General features: G+C 27.0%; 1 protein-coding gene and 2 non-coding genes across 3 annotated transcripts; all 3 read left to right on the top strand.

The window, feature by feature from the left end:
* The first annotated feature begins 4,060 nt into the window (after positions 1-4,060).
* On the top strand, positions 4,061-4,149 carry LOC121216695 (small nucleolar RNA SNOR75). Its single transcript, XR_005912879.1, has one exon. It is a non-coding gene; the product is annotated as a small nucleolar RNA SNOR75 (small nucleolar RNA).
* A 94-nt stretch (positions 4,150-4,243) lies between these two features.
* LOC121216574 (small nucleolar RNA Z105) lies at positions 4,244-4,314 on the top strand. Its single transcript, XR_005912759.1, has one exon. It is a non-coding gene; the product is annotated as a small nucleolar RNA Z105 (small nucleolar RNA).
* An 8,973-nt stretch (positions 4,315-13,287) lies between these two features.
* On the top strand, positions 13,288-13,970 carry LOC121209671 (uncharacterized). Its single transcript, XM_041080712.1, has one exon. The coding sequence runs from the start codon at positions 13,383-13,385 to the stop codon at positions 13,857-13,859; it is 477 nt and encodes a 158-aa protein (XP_040936646.1). The 5' UTR covers positions 13,288-13,382; the 3' UTR covers positions 13,860-13,970.
* Positions 13,971-27,338: the final 13,368 nt, after the last annotated feature.

The following is a 27,338-nucleotide window of genomic DNA, read 5'->3' on the forward strand; positions in this document are numbered from 1 at the left end:
CACTATATTAAAATTTTCATAAATATCATTTTAATTCTAAAAATTAAATTAAAAAATCTAGCCTTAGTCTTATATTTTAATACTAGGCATCTTAAATTGCACTTTATGCGTTTTCGTAAGATTAAACTCATCAATAATAGAATTTGTTGAAAATTATTGAGTTATCTTTTTTTAAATGTATTCTACTAAGTAAGTTGAAAGAAAATCATATTTCATTATGTTGTGAAGTTTTATCTTTACAATTTTCATAGTTGAAAATGTTTGTTAGGTTGTTACAGTAGACACAGGAAGAGTTAGCAGAAGATGAATAATTTTATCTATAAGAGGATAATACTTTACTTTTTTGTCTTAACTAGCACTTGACTTCGTAAAAGCTTTTTGCAACTCCGTGCTTTCATGAACATCAAGTTGAAAATGCTCTAATTGAATTTTAATGTGTAGCTTTTCTTGCTTCGTAAAATTGTGCGGATAAAAATTATTCATAAGCTTGCAGATATCTTTCACTCAAAAAGCTTTGTAATTATTGTGTAGATTCAAAGCGAAGCTAAGAACAAGTAACTCCATTACCTCATCATTAAAGTGATAATTCATTTCTGTTAGCAATAAATATATCAAATTGATTGTGATGCTTAATTGTGAGGTTATCTCTTTGGATGCGAGACCGACCTCAATCAGCTTTGTACGAAGCACTTAAATTAGGGACTTCTATCTTATGATCTTTACAAAATAACTTCACTTTCTTAAATAAAGAATCTCATCCATGTTCTTTGAATTTTTGGAGAAGTGTTTTAGTTGATGACATCAGTTGCATCGCGTTTAGTATATTCTGCGATTTATACTGCAATGTTTGACGGAGATCATTAGTGATTCCAAGTATCTCAATCATGAAATACAAGATGAAAACAAATTAAACGAATTTCAATGCATCATATATTCCATCAGCTTCACTTCTTTAAGTAAGGTTGCCGGACGTGATGGTATATTGTAATATGACAGACAAAATCGAGCATCCTCATCAAGCTATTGAGAGAAGCTAAATGAGATCCCTATTAGGTATTGAATGGACATTGGAGAGTATTGATTTCATTTTTTCGTTTGCCAATTTCAAGCTCACCATTGTCAATCAACTCCGCGATATGAGATGCCTCAATGTATCTTAATTGATCATGCCGCTTGCTCCAAAAAAGCAACCAAATTGATTATACCAGTCAAGTATTGGTCCTCTAAGTTTAGTCTTTTAAGGGCCCATCATGCATTAGTATTTGATTGTTATTATTATTAAAATTAACCTTATGGGTCAAGGGGGCGAATCTTATATAACGTGGATGCCAAATCTAAAATATATGATAATATATATATAAAATTCAAAAATCTAAAAATTCTAAGGGGGTGGCCGCCCCTCCTGGATCCATCCCTGAGTCGGGATTTTCTCGGTAAAAGTATTGTAAATGATTTTTTCTTTTCATACTCAAAGATTAAATTGATTTTATCTTTTTTTATTATTGTAAATTCATCTTTGTACGTATAAGGATTAGTTTATCCATTTTTATGTAGAAATAGATGAATTTTTTTAACAGAAAATATCAACTTACTATTTAATTTAATGTACATATGTCAATTTATCTAACTTTTTAAATAAAATAAGTAAAATACAATCTACTTTCTAAAACAAAGATTTTCATAATATTTTTACAGGCTTTCCCCTTAATTTAACTATTAATTTAGATTTGATAGGTAATATATTTAAAATATGTGAATTAAATTATAAATATTAACTTATTAATAGTTTGAATTTATCACGAAAAAAAATTGTGATGTTGAAATTCAGGACAATTTTTTTTTACTTCTTTTTTTACTTTATATACAACTATGTAAAAATTACATACAAACTTGTAATTTGATTTATGTGATTTAATATACATTGAAGAGAAAAATTAGGATAAGTTATTTTGTTAATCACTATGATCCTTTTTATTTTAGTCACTTTAAATTTATGTTAGTCACTTTAAAATTAAGATAAACGATCCATTAGTAATTCTAAATAGGAGTGGTTCTTATTTTGATCACTCTAAACAATTCGTGAAAATGTACTGTTAGTTTTTTTATTACCATTTAATGTGAAGTAAATAATTTAGTTATTTTCGTTTTTGAAATGACTAAATTAACAAAAAAATAAATAATTTGAGTGACCAAAATAAAAACAATCACTATTTAAAATGTACAACAAAATAATTTATCCAAAAATTTATTGATACAACATTAATATTTTCAAATTTGAAACCAATTTAAAATTTAAAACATGATTTTGGGGTTGTCTGTGAAGTAACAAACCCACATTTCAACCCCCTAAATTCTCTTTAAACAAAATTAAAATGGTAGTTTGAAATCAATAAATGCTGGGTTCTGTCAAAATAAATAGTCATTAAGCCATTCACAGAACAAATCAAATGTTGTTTTCTCCAACTAATGAATCTCTTAATGCATTCAACATTATTTTCAGTCAGAATTTGATTAACGTGCGTCAAGCATAATTATCTATTCAAAATATGTGCGACATTTGTGTTTAGTAGAATTTAAGCTCACTCCTTTGTATGACTTTTATCCGACATTTATATTATTATTTGATTGTTTTGAAGTGTCATCCACTCAAAACGGACATGCCCTCCAATGATTTTATATTAATATTTAGGTTATTAATTTTAATTTAAGAAGAAAATACTTCCGTCATTGAATTTAAGAGTAAATATTAAAATTATACATGAATTTTGGTCCAATATGTAATGTTGTACTTAAACTTTGATTTTGTACAATGTCATACATGAAATTATAATTTGCTTCAAAATTTTACAAATCATTGACAACTTTACGAAATTAGCATCATTTTATGTTAATATATATTATATATGCAGACAATTATATTAATTTAATATCAAAATAGATGTATGTATTAAAGTTTTTAAATGTGTACAGTTGAATCAAAATCAATGTTTTATATATACATATGGTTCGCAATTCAAGTTTACGTATATAATTATATCAAATCAAAATTTACATATAAAATTACATATTAAATCATAATTCATATATAAATTTGATATTTACTCATTAAATTTAGTCATTCCCCTAAAAAAAAATTATTCAAGTTGAACTACCTGCGGGCTCCGCCTGGCCCATGGGTTGGACCAGGCAAAATGGCGTATATATCTACCTAATTATAATTAGGTCATTGGGCCCAAACCTAAGGACATGTTAATTAGTTGGCCTTTTGGGTAGTCTACGTGTTAATTAATATTGCAATTCAAAAATTTTACATCAACAAATATATTGAAATGTCATTTAAAAAAAGATAACTTGAATAAGTAACTTAAAATGACCTAAATTGATCGATGGAGTTTTAACTAGATTAGTATGAATATTATTGTCGATGCTAGAGGATGTGGGTTCGAGTGTACTGAAACACATTATCTTCCTGTTTATGAGTTGGGAGAGAGACTATAAGTAGAGCAAATAAAAAAACCCAAATTGGTTTTATGTTTGATGTGCCTGAATTTGAAATAATTTGAATAAATATTTTAAAATGATTTAATTTTAAAGTGATTTAATTTCTCATAAAAACCTAAACCTCAAGTATGATTTAAACTCTAAATTATATAAATTCAAAATAACCTAAACTCGAAATAATTTGAATTCAAAAATGAAACAAACATTGTGAAATAAAAAGAATAAAAATAAAAATTGTTTTGTTTCCAAATCAACTTCACCCACAAACCAAAGCCCAATATCAAAGTAGGAACCAAACCCAATGGCTGTTTAGGTAAATTTAAAAAACATAGAGGGTAAATATTTAATCAAACAAACCCTAAACCCTAAATCATTTCGCCTATAAAAAAGAAAGCTCGCTATTTTTCATTCCAAGCTTCCTCTCTTTCATTTTGAAATCCCATAAACCTTTCTATATATTTATTTATTTATTTTTTTGTCTCATCAATTCTTAGCTTAAATTGTTAATTTCTTCTTTTTAGTCTTATTTTTTTATGTTTTTAATGATGATTCAAGGGTTTCTCAATGATGATTCAACAAAGATGACGAGTCTGATCCATTCCATTCTTTCAAATCGTGACGACAAATCGAGGCATTTGTCTGAGAGAAATCCATCCCCTTTTTTTCTCTAATTTTGCTTCTTCTTTTTTCATTTAATAATGAATTTATTTTTTAATTTGCTTTTGCATGTTAGGATCTCTCAAAGGCATAATGATGAATTTCTTTTAAAAAATCTGATTATTTTGATGATCAATTACCTCCTACTCATTCTGAATGCCTGAACCAACATCAATTTTTTTTCCCATTATAAGCATAATTTATAAGCATCTTTTATAAATAGAGTATTATTTGTCGTAAAGCGCAGCGATGATTTAAAATGATGTCTAGGGTTAATGAGCAATGGGATTTAACCTTTCGCTTTGATTACATTTCATAAATTTCAAGCACTTATGAGCTGCCGTCATTTCTTTGCTACAATTTTTTAGGACTGAAATTTATTGAAAGTTTTATCTATTATCAATTTTGGATTATTTTGAAATAATAGAAAAAACAACATTTATTTACAAAATATTTATCGTAAACGCCTATTAGCTCAGTTCATTGGTGATTTATTAGAGAAATTTGAATGTGAAATTATTTATTAAATGAGGAAATTAATTAGATGAATAAGCTTAACTTGGTTAAATACATATCATTAATTTTCCTTAGTCATGAAAGCTTAATTCTAAATCGAATTAGGTTACTTAAATTTTTTTAGGATTGTAATTATCTGATCAAATCTAAAGGTTCGTTTGGGCAAAAATTAGATTTATTTAAAATATAAATTGGTTTTGGATTTAATGCTTAGGAGTTTGAATATTTAGGGTTTGATTTAGATTGATTTATTTTTAAAATTTATAATATTTTATTTTATAATATATTTTTTATAATTTAATTTAGAACACAAAAGATCTATCTTAAATTATATAATATATAAAAATAATATAATATAAAGTATAAAAAATGGTTGGTTTAAAATAGATTTAATTTAATTTTTTTGTAAAAATAGAAAGATTTTGACAAAATTTTAAGGGCTTCGATAAACATAAAAGATGTTATATTAGATTTACGTTTGATTTGAATTTGACTTGATTTGACCCAAGAAGTGGTTTGATATTTGTTGTTCATTCAATACCTTAATACATAATGATTTATCAATAAGTTAATTTTACAATTGTTTATTTGTAAGATTGGAGAAAAATATAAAGGTATAAAAATGAATTTGAGAAAAAAATTAGATCATTTTTATATATTATATAATTTATTATACATAAATTTATGTTGATTGAGATCTCTTTTGGTTGGCATTAGATTCATTCTCTTATTTAAAAATTTAGGGTTTAGATTTTGGGCCAAAATAAATATATTTAGACAAAAAAGTTAGGCCCGTATTTAAAATGGGTTGGGTTTGAACATTTAAAGTCTAAACTTAAGTTTATAATACTTTATTCTCTGTTATTTTTATATATGATGTAATTTAGAACATATTAAAAAAATAAATCTATATTAAATATTTAATAATACTTTAATATAAACATTAAAATAATGTTAAGATGATTATATAAAAAAAATTTAATAAAAAATTTGTATAAAATTATTAAATATTAAAATAAAATAAAATAACTTAAAATTTATAAAAAATTTAAAAATAATATGGACGGGTTAAAAATGAATTTGTGTTAGTCTTTTGTGAATATGAATGAGTTTGGACAAAATTTTAAACTCATATTTCGAGTCGAGCTGGGCTTGAGTAAGCATAAAGTATGTGCTCGACCTAACTCAACTCATGAGCACCAGTACACATTAAAGAATGTTAGATTTTTATATATAAAATTTTAATAAATTAAAAGTATATAAAATTATTAAATATCAAATTAAAAAATAGGGTGAACTTTTTTTTAAACATTAATATCATTACAAGTTCTTATCATATTTGTTCTTTTTGATACAATACCTAGAAATACTCATTACCCCTCCTCAATCCTTAAATAGGAAAATAATGCGCTTCAGCGCCTCGAGCTCACGTCCTCCTGCACTAACAACAATATTAATATCAATCGAGTTAACACTCAATCGACAAAATAATGTGAATTTAAAATGAGTTTAGATTAAGTATTAGATAATATAAATTAATTTAAACAAATTTTTAAAATTATATTTTAAATTAATTAAATTTAAATAAATATAAAATATGTTAATCTCATAAATTCAGTTATTAGTGTTATATATATCACACTAAACCTAGAATTGGTCTTTGTGATTTTATCTTCACTTTGAGACAACCCCAAAATTAGCTATGATGAGCCAGCCTTTAGCTGTAGCAACATTGGGTCTAATCAAGGCCCAAAGCTTCCCATTTGTACATTGATTTTATCCTACCATCTTATACAAACCCAAGAGAAAAAATCATTATTTTGTTTTATGAATTATTTTGGAATTGAGGTTTGTTAGTTTAATTGCTTGGTATAATTTAATTAAATAAATCATTAAAGTTTTGTAGTAAATTTTAAAAATTTAGTGGATTCAATTGATTTTTTTAGTTTAATTTAATTTATTTTATTAATTCATAGTCAATTAATTTAATGTCTCTTTTTGAATTGATACCCAATTAAATTTTAGTCGAATCGATTTTGAAAATCTTGTTTATGATTTTACTTTCACACTCTTATTTAAAACTAAAGGATAAAAATTGATTCTAATACTAAAAAAATAAAAAAAGAAAGGGATAAAGGAAAAAAAAAATTATAAACCACGTGGATCAAATTGTAAACATTTATATACTTACCATATGGACAACTTGAATATAAAATATGAGCATAATTTTTAAACATAATTTATGCGATAGACACTCGTATACAATTTGAGTCATAATTTTTAAACATGCTTCACGTCAAAGTAGGAGTAACATTTAATGCCTAAGCTAATGGGAAAATTAATAGGGAAGAGCATTCAATTTTTTCAATTAGTTTAGTCAATTTTTTATTAAATTGATAAATTTGACCATAATTTACAAAAATTGGCTTGACCAAATAAAGTTCAAGCATCGATGTATCCAAACTGACTTTAAATCGATCTGTTCAATCAATTAATTTACTTAATCAACTTTAGATTAGTTGATTCAATCAATAATTTAAAATTTCGAAAATGTTTAATGAAATTAACCCATTTTAATATAAAGACTTTCAAATCTTAAAAGCATGGGTGGCACTATAGGGACCAGAGCAAGCAAGGGCTGGCCCTTCAAAGTAGAAAATTATCTTTTAACCTCTTTAAAAATTGCAAAATTTAAATTAATCCAATAACATTACCAAGCCCATAAAATTTAAAATTCAAATTTAATTCCTCCAAAAATAGAACTTTTATATTTTAATCCCTAAAAAATCGTAAAAATTTACATTAACAGAATACTAAAATTATTAAAACATCTCTAAAAAGTTTATAATTTAAAATCAAAATCCAATAATTTGATTTGCATAAGAGAGATAAGTAGCTGTGTTGTTGTCTCATGATCTCAGATTTTGACCATGGAAGATCAAAGTCCCCCTTAAATGGCCCTACCAAATGTGCATGACAACCTTACATTATAATATATATAAAAGCTTCATGTTCTCAACGATGGAGGAACCTTCATGGGAATGTTCCAATGGTCACCTTTTCCATGATCCCCCCCCCCATATGATTGAAATCAAAGATACTATATATTGAGAAAAAAAAGTTGTCTGTCACTCAAATCTTATTAACAAATCTATAAGATCTAATTAAATTTATATTTAATTAAATCCATTTTTATAAGGGCATTTTTAAAATTTATATATAAAAAAATCATGTCTCTAGTGTGTTGATGCCGGTTGTTGGGGGCTTTAATTTCTTCCTTTTGCCAACTATTTTTTGTTCATACAACCCCCCAATGGATTAAGCAAAAACATGTATCCCAGAATGTCACACACATCAAAATCCTTGTCTATATTTTTTCATGTTTTTTTTATTGTTATTGTTGTTATTTATGGAAGCTTCAAGCATGGTCTCTCCTAAATTTTTCATTAGTTATGTACCATTAATATTTGGTATAAATATGTATGATTTATGGAAGTTAGGCATGTAAATTGCAATTATGGTTTCAACCCATATATATAATATACACACACACAAGTTGATAGGCATTTAAATGTAAGCCTAACTCATCAACATGCAACAACTTCATAATTTCAAAGTAATTGAGATTAAAGATAATTATTAACTTTAATTTATTAAAAATATTAAGAAGACGGATTAAGTGTTGGGTGTAACGTTATGGTATATTGCATTCGTAATTGGAGAATTCAGGCAGGGACAAAGGCACTTTAAAATGGAAAATTTTAAGTAAATACATGGTAAACTTATCATTTCGGCTTAAAAATGATAAACATTTGATTTAGTTTTTTTAAAACTATTAAGATATACACCGATGCAATGAAAAAATTATATTTTTAACTCCAAAAAAAGTTTCTAGCTTCACCCCTAAATTCGAACTCTGAAGATGATATTGTTTGAAGGAGTAGTCACAATCATTGAACGGATCTTTATAGATTGTAAAATGGACATAGATGATACCTTAATTATACCAAAAAATATTAAGAAGAAAAAAATAAAGGGATGAAATAGGGTTTCTTTGAATAAAAATCTTGTGATATTTCATTTTCTATATATCACAAAGGTTGATTCCATCGTTTAAAACAAAAAAGAAGTGTCACTAGAGATTTTTCAACCCTTAATAAAAATTTATCTTTTTTTAAAATATTTTTAATTTCGATTTTTCTTAATTCTCATCCAGATAAAAAACTTAATGAATAAGTCTTATTGATATACAGTATCAACAGATATCAAGATCGAATATTCAGATGGAGAAGGATGGTGTTCTCAACCAAAAATTAGAGAAAAAACCCCCAAATGGAGTGTTTAGTATTACTTAAATCATAAGTATTTCAAATCGGATAATCGAATTAGATACTGAATCGAATTATTTTACATTTTATTCTCTTTAAAACGAAAGTAGAGTCACCTTTTTTTTAAAGTCAAATGAAAAAAAGGGAAATATAAATGTCACTTAATTCAACAAGGAAACTAATGTAGTTTAATTAGAAGTATATTAAAGAAATGAAAAGCATTCGTGTGAGCCCTTTATATATATATATACACACATATATGTATGTGTGTAAAGTTTGATTTCAATTATTGGGTTTCTTTTTAACTAGCTAGGTTGAGTGTTTTCGGTGGATGGTGTGGGGGAGAGAAGATCCCACATGAAGGTTCGTAGAAAGGGTTGCAATGGGACATCATGTTCATTCCTCAATTATTATGCAATATTCCTTTATTTTAAAATCAAATTTCGATTTTTGATCTCTATATTACGCTCATATATTACACTTATTTTTTATAATTTAATTTAATATAATTTACCTCTTTATTTTTATGATATTATTAATTCATCCAAATAATTAAATTATTGACTTGATAAATACTTTTAAAAAACACATTTTTCCAACACAAATCAATGAGTTGAAATGGGTATTTAGAAAAATATTCTCATCAGTATTTAAGTAGAATATATAGTTGAATAGATTTGGAACTAGAATCTTAATATTTGCACTTGCTTTCTTGTACCAAATTTGACTTTTTTTTAAAGAATTTTTTATGTTTAAAATTGAAATTTTACTTAAAAGGTATTAAATTTTAGGGGCTGGCCCATTTAAAATAGTGAATATAATTTTTAATACTTTAAAAATTATAAAATTTTAAGTTAGTATATGATAAAATTATATATTGACTCCAAAAATGATAGAAATTTGATTCCGTCCTTAAAATTATAAAGATATAAACTATTAAAATGGTGAAATTACATTTTAACTCTTGTAAAAATATATAACTTAATTTCGCCTCCTAAAAAAAGCTTCTTTTAACTTTGTCCCTAATTAAACTTATTGCCGCTTGACCCAATAAATATCAATAAATTTTAACTTTAAAATATAAGATCAGCTATAAATTCAAAATTCGAGTTGAATGAAATGATAAAGGAGACAACTAGTGTCATGGGTAAACAAAATCATGCTACTCATCATAAATATATGGTAAAACCAAAACCAACATTTCAAAATTTGACCTAAATTGTTATTAGTTCTTTAATAATAATGATAAATTCCCCCATTTAAGACCAAGTTTACTAAGGATAAAGTTGACATTTCCCATACATCATGATAATCAAGTTGTGAATTTATGTTCAATAGCATGTTGTCATCAATAAATAGAAGTCTTCAATTAAATTGCAAAACAATAAAAATGTGAGAAAAAGAATTTCGATTTAAACAAATGTGTTTTGACGGTTTATGAAATATAAGTTAAAAAATTACAATTACAAGAATCAAATTAAGTACTAATTTTTATTTAATTTATAATAAATTTTATTTTTTACAATGTGAAAATAAATATCTTATATTTAAAATAGTGAAAATAACTTAAAATATATAAGAAATATATATATTTAAAAATAACATATAAAAATTATTGTTTTTTTTTTAATTTACTTGAAAAACTTTTAGAAATATTTATAAAAAACACATTGAAAATTTACCTCATAAAATAAATCTCATGTTGTCAAAATAAATCTAAAATAAAAAATTAATATATAATAAAACATAAAACTGAATTGAATTATGATAAATTGTTTAAAAGATGCAAAAAAAACCCGACTGAACCTATCTCAACCCTAACTAGAATAAATTCAATGAAAAAACTCACATGTACATAAGATTAAACATGAACTTGATGGCGAATGTAAATGGGCAGACAAGGGGCCTCCAAAAAAATGAAATTCAACCCTTAAAATATTAAATTATAAATTAATATATGATAAAATAACACTTTGGACCTCTAAAATGAAAAAGTTTTTGGCCTTATACTTTGTGTTAATTGTGTATTTAGTATATGTACTTCAATTTCATCAGTTTTAGTCGCTGTACCTTTCTAATTTTCAGATTTTGGTCTTGACCCAATCGTAACAGTCAAATCTATTTGGCTAAATTATGTCATTAGTTCTGTATTATGCGTAAAGTTATAGATTTAGTCCATGTTCACCAATTAGATCATTCTTAGTGGTTATATTTTTTGAATTTCAAAATTTTAGTCTTAATATGCAAACGACAATCATTAAATCTATTAATTGATTTTTGTGAGTAATATGTGAAAATAATAAATAGACATAACATTACATATGTGATAATATGATTGGCACATCAAATTTTAAAAATATCAGAACTTAACTTAATGAATTTAATAGTTGCCATTTGATTAGTATTAAGGTTTTCAAATTCTAAAAGTATAGAGGTCGAAAATGACTGAATTAAAGTATATGTACTAAATTCACAACTTTACGCAAAGTACAAAGGCTAATGGCAAAATTTGACCATCATAAACTGATTTATGATAAAATTATATTTTGACTTTGTTAGAGTTGTGTAACTCGAATCATTGTTAAAGAAATAATACAGTGGTAAAACTAGGGGATCTATGGTAGGGACTATGTTGCACAAGTATAATCCGTATAGAACTACACTTCCTCTATATGACTTTCATTAGAATAAGGTTTTCTCAATCTTTAAATAGATATAGTCAGAACTCTTTTTGAATCATTTGCTTTTCAACACTAGTAAATTTTTTTCTCCTCCGTATGTTTTACTTTTCTTTCTTATTGCTTTGAATCGTTTTATATTACCATTATCGACATTCAATTTTACAGACTTCTCGAAAATTTATAATTTAATTCCAACTCACCTAAAAATTTAGATCATCACACAACCTTACCATTAAAGCAATGTGTAACTTGCCAAAATTTAGAGTATTGAGTAGCATATATGCACATGTAAATCCTGAGGGCTAACAGCTAAATAGAAAAATAAGTGCCATTGTCGACGCTTCAACGACAAGGAAAGGGTATAAAATAATTAAATGAAGTAAAGAAAGAGGGACATGACCGGCTTAAGGGGAGGCTTTGCCGCTTTGGGGTCGAATCCACGGCAGCCGTGCAGCGGCAGTGCCAGATCAGATGTCGGATTGTTGGGGGTTCTGCCCCACGTGTCTTTTCTGTTCCTCATGGATACTTGCTTATTTCATATTCCCTTTGGGATAATATTATGTATCAATCTCACGTTCTCTTCTTCTCCAAATACCTTAATTTTTCAATATAAATTTCGTTACACGATTATTTGATACGAAATGTTTAGAAAAATAAATTATTAATCCATCAAAAGTGTACGACGGTGTTCAATTACTTTATCAATCTGTTGTCAAGTCATAATGAATTATATTGTCGAGTTAATAAGAGAAATCATAACAACCATCAATCAGGAGATGGCACGTAACTACTATCACACACTTGCATCTCTTGAGGTGTTCTCCTTAAACTTTTGGCTCATTTCTCCTAAAAAAAACTTTAGGCTTTCGATCGATCATGTAGGGGTTTGATGGCGAACGGAGTGGAGCTCTTAAAATCAGAAATTGCTTTCTTAGACCCCAAAAATCTATAAAATTTAAAGTTAATATATGATAAAGTTATCGTATGGCCCTTGAAAGAATACTAGAATTTCAATTTAGTTTTTTTGAAAAACACAATGATATAAATTAATATAATGGTGAAATTTTATTTTAACTCTTATAAAAACATATAATTTAATCTCGCCCTCACAAAAAAAAATTTAACTTTACTCTTATCACCAGGTGTACCATCCCTACGAGGCCTCGACATCATTTATCTCTACATATTTTAATCTACTTTAAAACTCTCTTGATTCTTTAATTAATTATCCTCGTATTGAAAAAAATATTATCTGATTAAATTTATTGAAACTTGTGAATCATGTATGAAATAATTTTTATGACATATAAACCCTCAAATAACTATAATAAAAATTGGAAAAAAAAAAAGAAAATTAGGTTATAAATTTAAATTTTATGAATAGAAAATATTTTTTCCCTCACTTAAAATTCCATTATGAAATATCAAAACATTAATATCACGTCGCGCTAATCCTCAACACTTACTACAACCTGTCTGTCACCACCACCAACTTACAGGCTGGCACCCATGCCCACTGTTCCAATAAAAATGGTTTATTACCACGTCACGACAAAATCCCACGTGGCAAACCCGGTTCAATATCCTCTATATAAACTCACCCATCATCTTCCCCTTCACCAAACCCAAAAAAAAAAAAAAAAACACTCCGTTTCAGTTCCAAAAAAAGGACACGACATTATTTAAAATCCAGGAAAAAATGGGTATTTGTAGTTCATGTGAGTCGACTCAAATAACGACGGCTAAGTTGATCCTACAAGACGGAAGGTTACAGGAATTTCCGTACCCTGTAAAGGTTTCTTACGTATTGCAAAGGAACCCCATGTGTTTCATTTGTAACTCCGATGAGATGGATTTCGACGACGTCGTTTCCGCCATTGAAGAAGACGAAGAGCTTCAACCTGGTCAGCTTTACTTTGCTTTGCCGTTGACTTGGCTTAAACATCCTTTACAAGCTGAAGAAATGGCTGCATTGGCTGTCAAAGCTAGCTCGGCTTTAATGAAAAGTGGCGGCTGCGGTGGTGAAAAATCTGGGTCGCGGCGTAAAACTGTTATCCCTTTCGAGTTTGCGGGTGAGTCTCCAAGCCGGAAAGTTGGTTCCGGCATCGGTTGTGGCGGAGGGAAGAGAGGGGGAGGGGGAGGGGGAAGGGGAGGAGGAAGTTTACGGCTATGTTGAGTGCTATTCCTGAATAAGTGGGAAAGGGTATATTTGTAAATATGAGATCGTATTGGGGTATTTTAGTCAAATCACTGTGAAATAAAGTGGTTGACCAAACATTTTGATGAACTCACTTGTCTTCTTTACGTTCTTGGGTAAGCCCATTTGAGGGTAGTTTTACAATTTTACCCCTATTTGGGTCAAAATGAATATTCTTTTAAAATGATAATTTTGGATTAGTGCCTCATTCTCCAAATGCAATATATATGTATTTATAAAAAAGTAATTATAAGTTTCGATAGTTAATACAATATTTTAAAATTGTTCATAGTCATCTCCAACTTAAGAATAGGAATATAATACGCTTCAGCGTACTCGAACCTACGTCTTCCTATATAGACAACAATATTCATGTCAATTAAACTAAAACTAAATCGAGCCCAATGCAATATATTTTAAATACATGTATTATATTTATTTTTAAAATTTTAATATATTTAAAAATTGATATAATAATAAAATAAAAAAGAGCATGGTCCATAGAAGATTAAATTAGAAGAATAAATAAACCTTGAATTATTGCGTACGTTGTCTACTGTGTAAAAATATTTACAAATGAAAAGGAAATATTTCAGCAGTTATATTCTCTATCATATTAAACAATGGAATGTAATTTTGTAATTTAATTTAATCGAAATAATTAATAGTATTAATTTAATTTTTTTTAAAAATATTTCTTTTTGACACCAAAATATTCATGTTAGCATGATGAGTAAAAAATAATATTTTTTAAATCAACGTAAATAATTTATCAAAATTATTAATAGTATTAACTATTTAAACAGACTAATAACATTATAAATATATACAAAAAAAATAAATTATACCACAATAAAATAGAAGATCTAAATTCCGATCTTAAACATAATAAAAATATCAAAATCAAATTTAATCTAAATAAATCATATAATTATTAATTGAAAATCTTAAATATCATTTTACCAAGTATCATTGGCATTAACATTTTTTTTTCATCACTAGAATTTTATAATTTTCTTTTTTTATAGATAAAACATAGTATAAGGCGATTACATCGATCCGTCCATATTAAACTGAATTAGAATCATTACAATCAGCAATCAACACATCTTTTATCGAATCCGGCAGAATTTCAAACAATTAGAGCATGGGATTTCCTATTACAACATATTTAGTCATATAATCTGTAACACCATTCTAATTTTTCGAAATATGACAAACCCTTACATCTCATTTCCTACGCAACAACTGATCATTTAATAAGTCGAGTTTTGCCATTAGGCAAGTGGCTTTATCTGCCCATAATTAATTTTATAACATGGTTATATATAAAGAGTGGGACAACGTAATGGGAGCTAAGAGGGGTAAATTTAATTCATTAAGTTCCCTAAAAGTTTCAAAATTTTTAATTACACCCTCTAAAATTTATAAAAAATCCCATTTAATCTCTTAATATTTTTAAAAATTTTAATTGGCAATGTATATATTTGAAACCATAAAAAAGATATTTTTATGTCATTTTTTTTCTAAATGGGGAACATAAGATTTACTGTGCTGAAGCTGATGTATGCTTGTTCTTTTGATCTTGTGGCATTAAGCAAAGATTGTGATTTTTTAATTAAAAGTAGGGAATGGGTAAGATTTATTTTTCCCACTAAGTTTGAAAATTTCAGATTCATGATGATGCTGGTGAAAATGACAATTGATACTCTCATGGAAACTTGTCACTAATTTGCCACTTTGGTTGGTTTTGGATAAGGCAAAGAAATCTTAACTCACAATTTCAATGCATGAGTTTGGGTTTTGAGATTTTTATGTTATTTTGAATTAAAAGGATGTAAATAGTTGAAAAAAAATTATTTTTTTAAGATATATATTGTTACAATACAAAATATAAAGGTGATTTATGGTGATCGTTCACATTTGAAGAGTATAATAGTAATTAGGATAAGGGCAATTCACACCGTGAATGGTATGAAAAACAACTATACAGAATGAGGTTGTTTGCCCTTTACTCTACTCTGGTGAAGAGTGAAGAGTATGGAACGAGGGTTGGGTGTGACTTCTAGCCATTGAATAACCTTCCCTCTAAGTGCAATGATAAAGTAGTACGTGCCAATGTAGGACACTATTGGAGCTGACTTGAATGAGATTAGATGAAGTGTTCGTCTAATGTAATGAACTGATAGATAATATCAAGTTTGCGTGGGTCCCCAAAAGATGATGTCTTGTGATGTTAAGAAGTTATAGCGAGGCAATGCATTGTCAAGTTCTTGTAGTGAGCAACTATTCTAACGAAGATATAATATATGTATATTATTTTTATATGAATTAATTTCATCATATGTTCTCAAACTATGTTATATATATATATTAAATTGACTTACACATATTTAAAACACATGAATTAAACTTGAAATATGTTTGTATTAATTGCATAGATAATCAGGTACATATGTGTTTAAAATTTGACCTATATGCTAACAGAATGACTTAATTGATATAATACTAATATTTTAAAAACTCAATTAAAATGATTAGAAATTTACAAATCGATTTAGAATATGAATCATAAATCGAAGACGTATGACGCAATTAACCCTTTTTTATATTTAAAAGATGAAAACTTATCATCTTTTGATATTTCTGTTTATAATTATATGTTCCATTGAAGGAAAGTTATATTTGGATAACAACCACTTTAACCTTAAATCCACAAAGAGAAGGAAACAAATATGTAATAATTGGAGCTAAGTAATAAAAAATAATTGTTTGCATTGGATGTATTGATAATGTTATCACGATATCGGTTTGGTTCGATTAGAATTTTTAAATTTATTAAATTATTTATAATAATTTAGTTTGATTCAATCAGGTTAACGATATTTTTATATCAATATTGAGTTATTTTATTTTGATAAAATAAGTTTTAATTTATGATTTTTGAACATTATTCGGCAAAGTTTTTAAGTCTTTTTCATAAATATATCTATAAAAAATATTTTTTACATAGATAAAAAATCATCAATAACTCTTATATGGTATTTTAAAAAAAAAATTATATTAATATTATTTTTACTATTTTAATTATAAAATATTTATTTTTTATATCATAAGAATTTAAAATTTATTTATAGATTAAATAAAAAATAGAATTTAGTTCTTTTAAAATAATTGCGATTTTTAACTAGTAAATCAAAACCGTTCAAAACATTATGGTTCGGATCGATTTTCAATTTCTTGATTTTTTTGCTCAACCTTATCATATAGGCTACCATTAGTGGCGAAGTCAAAATATTTATAATGGGAGCCAAAATTGAATTGAAATATCATGGGGTCCAAAATAGAAAGATTACTATTTATTAACTAAAATTTATCAAATTTTAAAGGGTTAAAAGGAAACTTATACCAAATAAGGGGTCCAAAGTTGGTGTTGCACCGACTATCATGAAAGTTCGAGATTGTTTGCTTAACGATAAGGTTGAGGCATAAATTTTAAGTTTTCAAGTCTCACACTATGTAAATTATATTTGAAATTTCTTCAAATTTTTATTCTAATTTACGTTACATGTGAGTTGTATTTAAATATATTCTAATTATCGGTAAATATAATTTCGAAAAAGCTAATAAATAGCTGGACCCCTTGATTAATTACCACATTTTTAATTCAAAGGTTAAAATAAAGTCAAGCTAAACTTTATAAAATGCATATAGCTTCGAAGAATCCAAGGCATGGCAATGGCAAATCATGGTGAAGAAGATAAATAATTTATTTTTAAAATTTTTTTTGGATAATTTTATAAAAGAACTGTTTAAAGTAAACAAAACACAATATTATTATTAACTTTAGGGGTGATTAAAACTCGATTCGATTAAAAAATTAAAAAAATTTAAATTTCGAGTTATTTAAGTTATTCGAGTCAACTCAAATAAGTAATTCGAGTTTCGAGTTCGAGTCGAGTTAAATTTTAAAGATCGAATAATTCGAATAACAGATTGGTGTAAATACCCCTTTTGTCCTTATCAATTTTGAAAATACACAAATAGGTCTCTCTCAGAAAATATACAAAATAATTTTCAAAAATTCAAAATATTTATAAAAATTCTAAAATTTATTTTTTTTTAAATTATAAAATTTAAAAAATTTCTAAAGAATATATAAAGAAAGTTAAAATTTTTAAAAATTTTCTAAAATAATAATTTTGAGACCTAAATAAGTTAATTAATTATTCCAGTTCATCATACTAAAGTGTTTTTTTTTATTGTTTTGCTTCCAAATTTTTTTTAAATATATACGGTTTCAAATTTATGTGCTCTAACATGTAATTAATTATTCTGTAACAAGGTTTTAATTTGACATGTTTAGCTTTTAAATTTAACTCGAATAATTTCACTCAATTCGATTTAGTTTGAATTTCATTTCACTAGACTTGATTCGAAAAAATTTCAAATCGAGTTAGGATGATAAAATATGGCTTGGCCATTTAATTAACTTTAAATATATTTACTCGATTCGACTCGATTCAATCGAACACTAACCCTAATTAACTTTAAAAAATTACCATGCATGTGATAATTTAACAAAGTGGGATGAAAAATAAAATAAAATAAAGTAATTAAAAAAAACAGCCAAATATAGGTTGCCATCATTTCACATACAAGTTGGTGTTGTGGTCCTTAGTTTCTTCTGAGTTGGTCCAATTAAAGGTCGAAATTCCATAATAATACTTTAGGCCAAATTTTATAGAAGGTAGTGTATTATATTTTTTTATAGATTTAATCCTTTTACTTTTTGAAACCTTTATTTTCAATCTTATATGCATTAAAACATTTTTCTTTTTGCACATTTTAAGAAAATGGAGAAAATTGTATAATCCAACTAGAGGTGGATAAGAATTTTGGAAATTTGTTATTAAGCTCTTCAAAGTTTCTGAAAATTTTAATTAGACTCTCCACATTTTTTTAAAATTTCTCATTAAATAAGCCCATTGAAGTTTTGGAAAATTGACATAAAATCTCAAAAATTTTGAAAATTTTAATTAAATCCCTCAAAACTTAATGTGAAAATTTACCACTAAATCCGACAGAAAAAAAAGAAAAAGAAAAAGCCAAGCTACTATATATATATATCACATCAAGACATTAAAAAAATAGGTCAAATCGAATTATTTGATAAAATTTACAGAAAAATTGATCTCATGAATAAAAATGCATATATGATCAAATTATAATATAGGGACTAAATCTGTCAAAAACATATATTCCAAGGACCTTTTATAGAATTTGACCTAATACTTATCCAATCATGCACAACCATATATATTTGGCTCAATTCATTTGGAAATATTCAATATTGTAAACCAACAAAGAAGAAAGCAAAAGCATTATTGGGGGTTTCAAAGGGTATTATTCTTATCTTCTAATTCCTCTCACCAAGGTTACATGCCCTTTTATGAAATTGTAATGATTTTACTGTACCTTTCGTAGAATTATACCATTTTCTAAAACAACAGTCGTTTTTGGCATTTAACACCCACTGTTTTTTGTTTGTTTACCTTCATGTCAGAAAACAACTAATACCAAACCCTACAAAATTGTTAAAAATTTGAACCCTTTTGGTCAATTTTGGGTTGCAATATGTGCTATTGGAAGGCTTCAACTGCTTTGAATTTGATTCTACAGTGTTTGGATCCAGCTGTTTCTCAGATTCCAATTTGTATAACAGTTTGGATATAGGGTTCTTCAACTTAGCAACAATTTCTATATTGGGGCTTGAACATTTTTTTGTTCAAGTTAGCCATTGATCTTGTTTTTGTCCAAGTTAATCTATGAATTTTGTAATTGTTCTCACATCAGGGCCAGAACTTTAAGGTTTTCAAGGAAATATCAGGAACTAACTTGGACCAAAAAAAAGTTTAGGTTCTAAAATAGGAACAATTGTTAAGTTTAAGAATTAACTTGGACAAAAAGAAATGCAGGCCTCAATGTGAGAATAGTTACCAAATTTAAGTTCAAAATAGTGATTTAACCCTTCAATATATTAAATGTCAACTTTTTTTAGGCCAAATTGTGAATATTGTCCTTCTACTCTACGAAAATCAAGAAGTTAGTCTCTCAACTTTTAATTTGTCAAAACTTGATTCTCGATTGTATCTTATTAAAGCAGAGAAGTTAATTCAATTAAGTAACACTTGTACATCTTCTTGTTAAATTATTAACCTAAAAATCAACAGTTCAATACATTACACATAAGAAATTAATGAAAATAGCACTGAATCCCTTTATATGCAATAAATTAGGAAAAAAGAAATCAATAACTCAAGTTCACGTGTTTATCAACAACTGAACGAACTGATCTATTTAATGTACGAGGATCAAATTCAGAAAAATTAGAATAAATGGAGTAGCTTATTAAATTTCATGAATTTCTAATTCATAATTAGGCCTTAAGTTTTTTTATGTATTGTATAAAAATATTAAAAGAGGTAAATACTTTTATAATAGTATTTACTAATTTGAAAAAAATATTGTTTTTTTTACATATTTTCTAATCGAGCTGGTGTCCATTAACTCATGATGTTAAATTCAGTCAAAAAATTATGTGTTTATCGATAATTGAATTAACTTTTCAAAATTACTAAAATAATTATAGCAAATTAAAGTAAAGGGACTAACTTTCAATTTTTGTAAAATACTTAGGTATTAGACTAGTGGAAGAGCTAAGGGAGGTTGGCAGGGGCCTCGACCTCTCTAGAATAGAAAAAAAATTTAGGCCTTTTATAATTTATAAAATTTTAAATTAATAATAGTAAAATTACACTTTAACCCCTAAAATGATAAATTTTTTATTTAATCAATTAAAAATTATAACGTTATAGACTATTAAAATAATGAAATTGTATTTTTACTATCGTAAAAATATATAATTTAATTATTCTCAACAAAAAATTTCTGGGTCAGCCACTGCATTATACCTTATTTATTTATTAATTTATGTATATAGCTTAATAAAGAGTTGCCTATAGTCCCTACTTTAGATTTGAGAATTTGTTCAAAGAAATTAACAAATGTTTTATAGCCAATCCTTCTCTGTTAAGCAAACTATATATATATATATATATATAAATCAAGGCCTGGTATAATTAAAGTTAGAAGACAAATTAGGCATTGAATCTGTGTCTAAAATAAAAGTTTCTTGAATATGCATGTATGGTTCAAGTACTTTTAATTGTTGCTTTACTTTTGGACTTTATATTAAACTGTGAAATCTTAAATATATGTTTTATTTCATGTCTCATAATAGAAACTTTTTACATGTGAATAATGATACAAGTTTTGAACAAAATAATAATAATAATAATGATATAAGTAAAGAAGGTTTAATTATGGTCATGATTCTTGTACATTTTTCACAGTTAAAATTTATTTTTTTATATTTAATTTTAATATTTTAGTTACTTTACTCTTTTAATTTAATAATTTAAGTCCAATTGATAACAATATCTGATCAAAATATTATACCTGTGGAAGACCAAATAGACTAATAAAATGTTAAATCTATTTCAATTTCAAATTTGGGGTTACAAGATTATTCGACATTATTTTAAAAAATGTCGAGTGAAAATTAATATATTTTTTTACTTACATGCTTCCTACACATCTTTAAATTGGTCATACGAGCAAATTTTTTAAAATATATACAACAAAACTTAATTTAACCGAACTTATTTGACGGTATTATTAACTAAACCTTAATTACGATATCAAAGTAAATGAATTAAATTTTAAGTAATATAAGAATACAAAGTGTGAAAGCACAATTAGACCAAACAACAAAAGATTGGTCCACACTTTTGCGTCTAAATATGGCATAATGTAAATCTACTTAAGCATATGATAATTCACTTTTGATGGAGCACTTTGGGTTTTATTGCATTAAAAAGGAAAGGCTTTCATTGCAATATATTTTCACATTTAGTTATAGTTTAAAATATTTTGGTCCCTCTATTTTCATAAAGTTATTAGTAAATTTAAATAATTAATGTCATTAAATATTGTTTATTGAACTTTAACTCAGTTCACATTATTATTATTGCGATAATTAGGAGAATGCGAGTTCAAATATTTTTGAACACGTATTATTCTTTTATTTAAAGGCATGAGGATATTATAAACATAAGTAAATGGTTAAAATATGTCATAAGTCTTTGCTCTTTTGGAAATTTTGAAATTTAGTCCTTATACTTTTATTTCTAAAAATTTAGCAATTTTAGTTTTCAAATTTCAAAATTCAGGTAATAAAAAAATAATCACTTGATAACCATGTAATTAAAAAAAAGGGGTCAAATTTTAAAATTATACATAAACTTTGATTTGGTGCAATTATATACGTGAAATTTTGATTGTGGTTTAAATGTATACATGAAACTTTAATTTTGATTCGATCATACACATTTAAAGAAATAAATATATCAATTTATTTATATATTGGATAAACATAATTATTTGAGTATGCAATATATAAATATAAAATGATTCTATATCAGCAATTGTGTTAATAATTCATGAGAACTAAACCAAATCAAAATTTCATGTATGAAATTGCACATTAAACCAAAGTTCTTGTATAATTTTGAGATTTATTCCTAAAAAATTGACGTTGTAATGAGCTTGAATTTAACCTAAAAAAAAACTAACAGCGTTAACTGTTGAACTTAAATTTTGAAATTTAAAAAGTAAAAGACTAAATTCCTAAAAATGAAAGTATTTTTGAAGAGAAAAAGGACTTATGACATATTTTAACCCAAAAGTAGAACGCCAAACTTTTTATTTTTGTACCTAACAAATTAGGGTAGAGAATAACGTTGTTAGGGTTTAAACCCTAAACGTAGAGGTGTCAATACAAATCTTTTAATCACTTAATCCTCTGAATTGTTGACAGGTTAACTCAATAAATTGAAATGATGAGTTTAGTTTGAAATAAGAAACCAATTATTTCTTCAACTTAAACTCAATTATCAAAGCTTAAAATCAAGCTCAAATGATGGAGGTAGACATGGTTTTCAGAAGCAACAGAGAAGAGTGGATGACAAAGCTGTCTGTCACTTTTTGGTGTTCTTGTCTGAAAGAAAATTTTAGATAATTTGAGAAAATTGTTGCTGAAAAAGGAGGCAAGGGTTATCGGCATTTTAGATAGCCTGTTAGGAATTGAGTATTGGAAGGATGGAGACAAAATTTTAGAATTTTGGGATTAAGGATAAAATTTTTGTCTAAATTAAGTTTAATATTTAATAACTGTGAGGACTAGAATTGTTATTAGTCCACTTAATTACTGGTTCAAGGTTTTTGTTATAAGACCGTTTAGGTTATTAGTTCCCAATTAGACCAGTTGAGCTCTTGCATACCCCTAGTTCTAGGTGTTTGTAATAGAATCAATGGTCAAATTAGTCAGGCTATTAATTCTTAGTCGGATTAGTTGGGTCTTTGCTTTATTCCAGTTTTAAAGTTTTTGTAATCAGACAGGTGGTCAGATTAATTGGGTGAGTCCTTGCTTGTCGCTTAATGGTGATCAAATTGATTAAGCCACCCCTTCTCGGTTTGACCAGTTGGTTCGATTTGATTAAATAAATTATTAAAAGTTATTTGAAAATAAAAATTATCTAAATGGAAAAAAAAACCATGTTCAACTAATTTTTTAATTTTATTGCACCTCTTTCTCCTAATTAATATATCAATTGATTTTCGATCCAACCAATCCAATCCAATTCCAACAACCTTATCCTAACCGTTTCTCCATGCTTACAAAAAGAATTAATTAAAAAAAAAGTGATCCATCGTTTTCAATTTTCTTTTCCCCTTTGAAGAAAAATTGTCAAAAAAAGAGATATGAACATATTAGATAGTGGGCATTGGATGAACTTTAAACTGTTCACTATATTGCTGTTGAGTATAAAGCTACTTGGAAGGTGGGGATGAGCTAATATATATATATATAATATAAACAAATTAAAAGGAGTTTTCTAAGAGATACATACATTAATATTATTTATACAAAACTCTTCAGTTGTCTTAAAGCTGTCTGTTTGCATTAGAATGCGAAAAATCAAGTTACACTTTATCCATGATCGGTTGAAGTAGGTGTCTTTAGTTCGCTAGGATTGTTGGTTCTACCTCTTCAAAATAATGACTATGCTTGACAGTGTATTAATATCTATAAAAATTAAAATTTTTAAAATTTATAATTATCCCTTTCAACATTTCATTTCGAAAACTTAAATCTAGATTCTACTTCCGAAGTCCGAAACGCTCTAAAAGTATAATGTAACTTATAAGATATTTGTCACTTTGAGTTATGTACTCTTTGGAAAGTGAATGTGGCTCAATGGGTCAAAACAGATGACACAAAGCCTGCTACCTTGGGGTGGTTAGCGTAGTGGCTAGCCAATTGAAGCCCAATATCAGACTTAGTCATTGGACCATTTAGTATCTGGCTCAAGGATCTACCACTTGTTTTAGCCCTTTGGTTCAGGTAATGTGGCTGAACCCGAAGTTGACAAATTGATTAAATGCACATAAAACCTGCATACTATGACTTAACAGATCATAGTCAACATGGTCACATGCAAATTTCAATGCTCTAAGGAAAACCAAGCTGTTCCATTAATCAAAGATTACCATATATCTTGAAACCTAATTGAACATCAATTAAAATGCACCAAAACTCCATAATTCTAACACCCCGTTTCAGTGGCTGCAATACACCCCCACCTAATGTTATTTTTTCCCACCATATTGTTTTTTCAGATGATATAATTTTTGGTAATTATGTTGATGTTAGCCCTTGAACTTAGCAACTATGTTTATTTTGATTCTTAAATTTAGATTCTGTCAAGATATGATTATATAACCAGTGTTACTGAAATAAGATCAAATCTGACAAACCAATAATTGATCTATACAACAGTCTTAACAAAAGGTTAAACTGATTGACTCAAAAATTGCTTGAAACTGATAGAAATTGAAAATCGAAAAAAAATCATCAGTTCAACATATTGAATCAACTTAATCATTTTTTTAATTTTTTCTAGATTTTTATGAATTTTAAATTATTTATTTAATTGCTGTTGGTTCGGTGGTTGAATCAGGAACAGGTAGTTTGGCTTGTTCAACCATTAGTTCGATTATTAAATCACAGAAAATGACGATTTAAGATTATGTCACATCATCAAACTTTTATAATTTTCAAGGTTAGAGATCAAAATAGACCTACTAGTCAAGTTTAAGTGTCAAAGTAGATAAAAAAAAGTACATGTATTAAAATGAACATAATTACCAATTTTAGGGATCAAAATTTGTATTATCCCTTTTTAAACTTTCGGATGAAAAACTTTACAATCAATAAGAGCCAGCTCGGTATAAAAGAATTAAGTATAAGCATTCGGTCGAGTCGAGTTGAATCGAGTAAAAAAAATTCGAGTTAGTTGAGTTGACAAATCCTATTTTAGCAATCGAACTCAATTTGATTTTTTTTAATCAAATCAAGTAAAAAAAATTCTAGTCGAGTTAATGAATCATGTACAGCCAAAATTTTGCCCGGGCTAAAAAGCCCAACATATAAAAACCCAACAGCCCAAAATCCAACAACCTCTAAAGCCCAATCACCTAAATCCTAATGGCCCATTTATGAAATAAAAAAATAATAAAAAAAATCCAAATATCTTCACTCCAACCAACCCACTAAACCACCCCAACCAACCCACTAAACCACCCTAACCACCCCACTAAACCATCCCAACCACTCCACTTGCCGTAAAAAAAATTAGTTGTAAAATTTGGCTATAAAAGCCATTCAAGACTATGTTAGAAGGGTTTTTTTTTTTTTGGAAGGCCAGTTTTTGGAGAAAAGAGTTTGAGGAGGGGTTTTTTTTTGAAAAGGCTAGTTTTTGGAGATTAATCAAAAGATCAAAGCAAAAGAGGTTTCTTTTGTCTATTCTCATCTTAAGTTCTTTGTTTGTTTATTGTTTTCCTTTCAATTTTATTTTGTTTTTTTTATACGAAAGTAAAAATAAAAGTAAGAAGCTTACCCATATTTTCCTTACCGAAAAAGTTTTTTTGAGGTCTGGCCGCCGTGTACAGTGGTACCGACGGCGGCTCGTGGGGGTCCGTGACCGGAGCAAAGCCGGACCAATAGCCGGATTTAGAAGAGAGGGAGAGAGTGTTATTTTTAACATTGTTATTATTTTCTATTATTATTATTATTACTAATACCACTATTATCAACATTATTACTATTATATTATAATACCTTTTCATTATTATTACTATTGTGTTTTTACTATTATTATTATATTTTCTTTTTTTGTATTTACTTATACGTTATTATTTTTATATTAACTAATTTAATAAATATATATTTTTTAGCATATTTATTTTATTTACATATCATTACTTTTTTTATTATTATTTCATCATCTATTCTACTTATAGTTTTTTAAATAATTTCAAACATTTAGCTTATTCATTATTTCCCTTTCTTATTATTTGTTCGACTCATTTATCTTACATTCGTATTTATCGTTACTATTCATATTTGTGTTTATGTTTATCTTGTTATAGTTATTGATTTTTATTGGTTATGCGTTCTTTATTATCTTGTTCCATCACGAATTTAGGTTTTATCTAACCCAATAATAATTCTTTCATAAAAATAAATATTCCGTATTTGATAATTCGAGACAATCATGCCCTAACTTACTGGGTCTCGACTTTTCTCATTTAATCTAAATACGTAATACTCTTTTAAATCGCAATACGAGTTTTGAATAATACTTATTTTTGGAAGTACGAGGTGTTGTGCTCTAACTTACTGGGTATAACACTTCGTTACCTCTAAGTAAGAATTTGTTTTAAAATAAAGGCAGTATTCGGTATTAGGAAATTCGAGAAAACGTGCCCTAACTTACTGGGTTTTGACTTTTCTTGTTTATCCTAAATAACCGAACAAACCTTTTAAAAAAAATTAGAATATATGAATTTTAAATAAAGGGGAGCTCATTCTCAAAGTTTGAGATGTCGTGTCTTAACTTACTGGGCGTGACATTTTATTACTTCGAGATGAGAGAGTCTTTAACGTTTGTTTTAATCTATTCGGTCATTTTCAAATTAGCGTTTTTACGAAAAGGGATCGTATTTCAATGTCTTTCAAGCTTTCAATTTTCGACACTAAGATATTAATTAATCAACTAGGTACCAATTTTTGGGCGCTACGAGGGTGCTAATCATTCCTCGTGCGTAACCGACTCCCGAACCTGTTTTCTTGATTTACGTGGACCAAAATCGTTGTTTAAATAAATCAAACCATTTATTAAAAACAACCACTTTTACAAGGTGATCCAATCACACCTAAAAAGATTGGTGGCGACTCCCGTTTTCATTTTTCTCCAAGTCGATACCCGTTTT

The sequence above is a fragment of the Gossypium hirsutum genome, chromosome A02, assembly GCF_007990345.1.
Source record: "Gossypium hirsutum isolate 1008001.06 chromosome A02, Gossypium_hirsutum_v2.1, whole genome shotgun sequence".
Classification (NCBI taxonomy): Eukaryota; Viridiplantae; Streptophyta; class Magnoliopsida; order Malvales; family Malvaceae; genus Gossypium; species Gossypium hirsutum.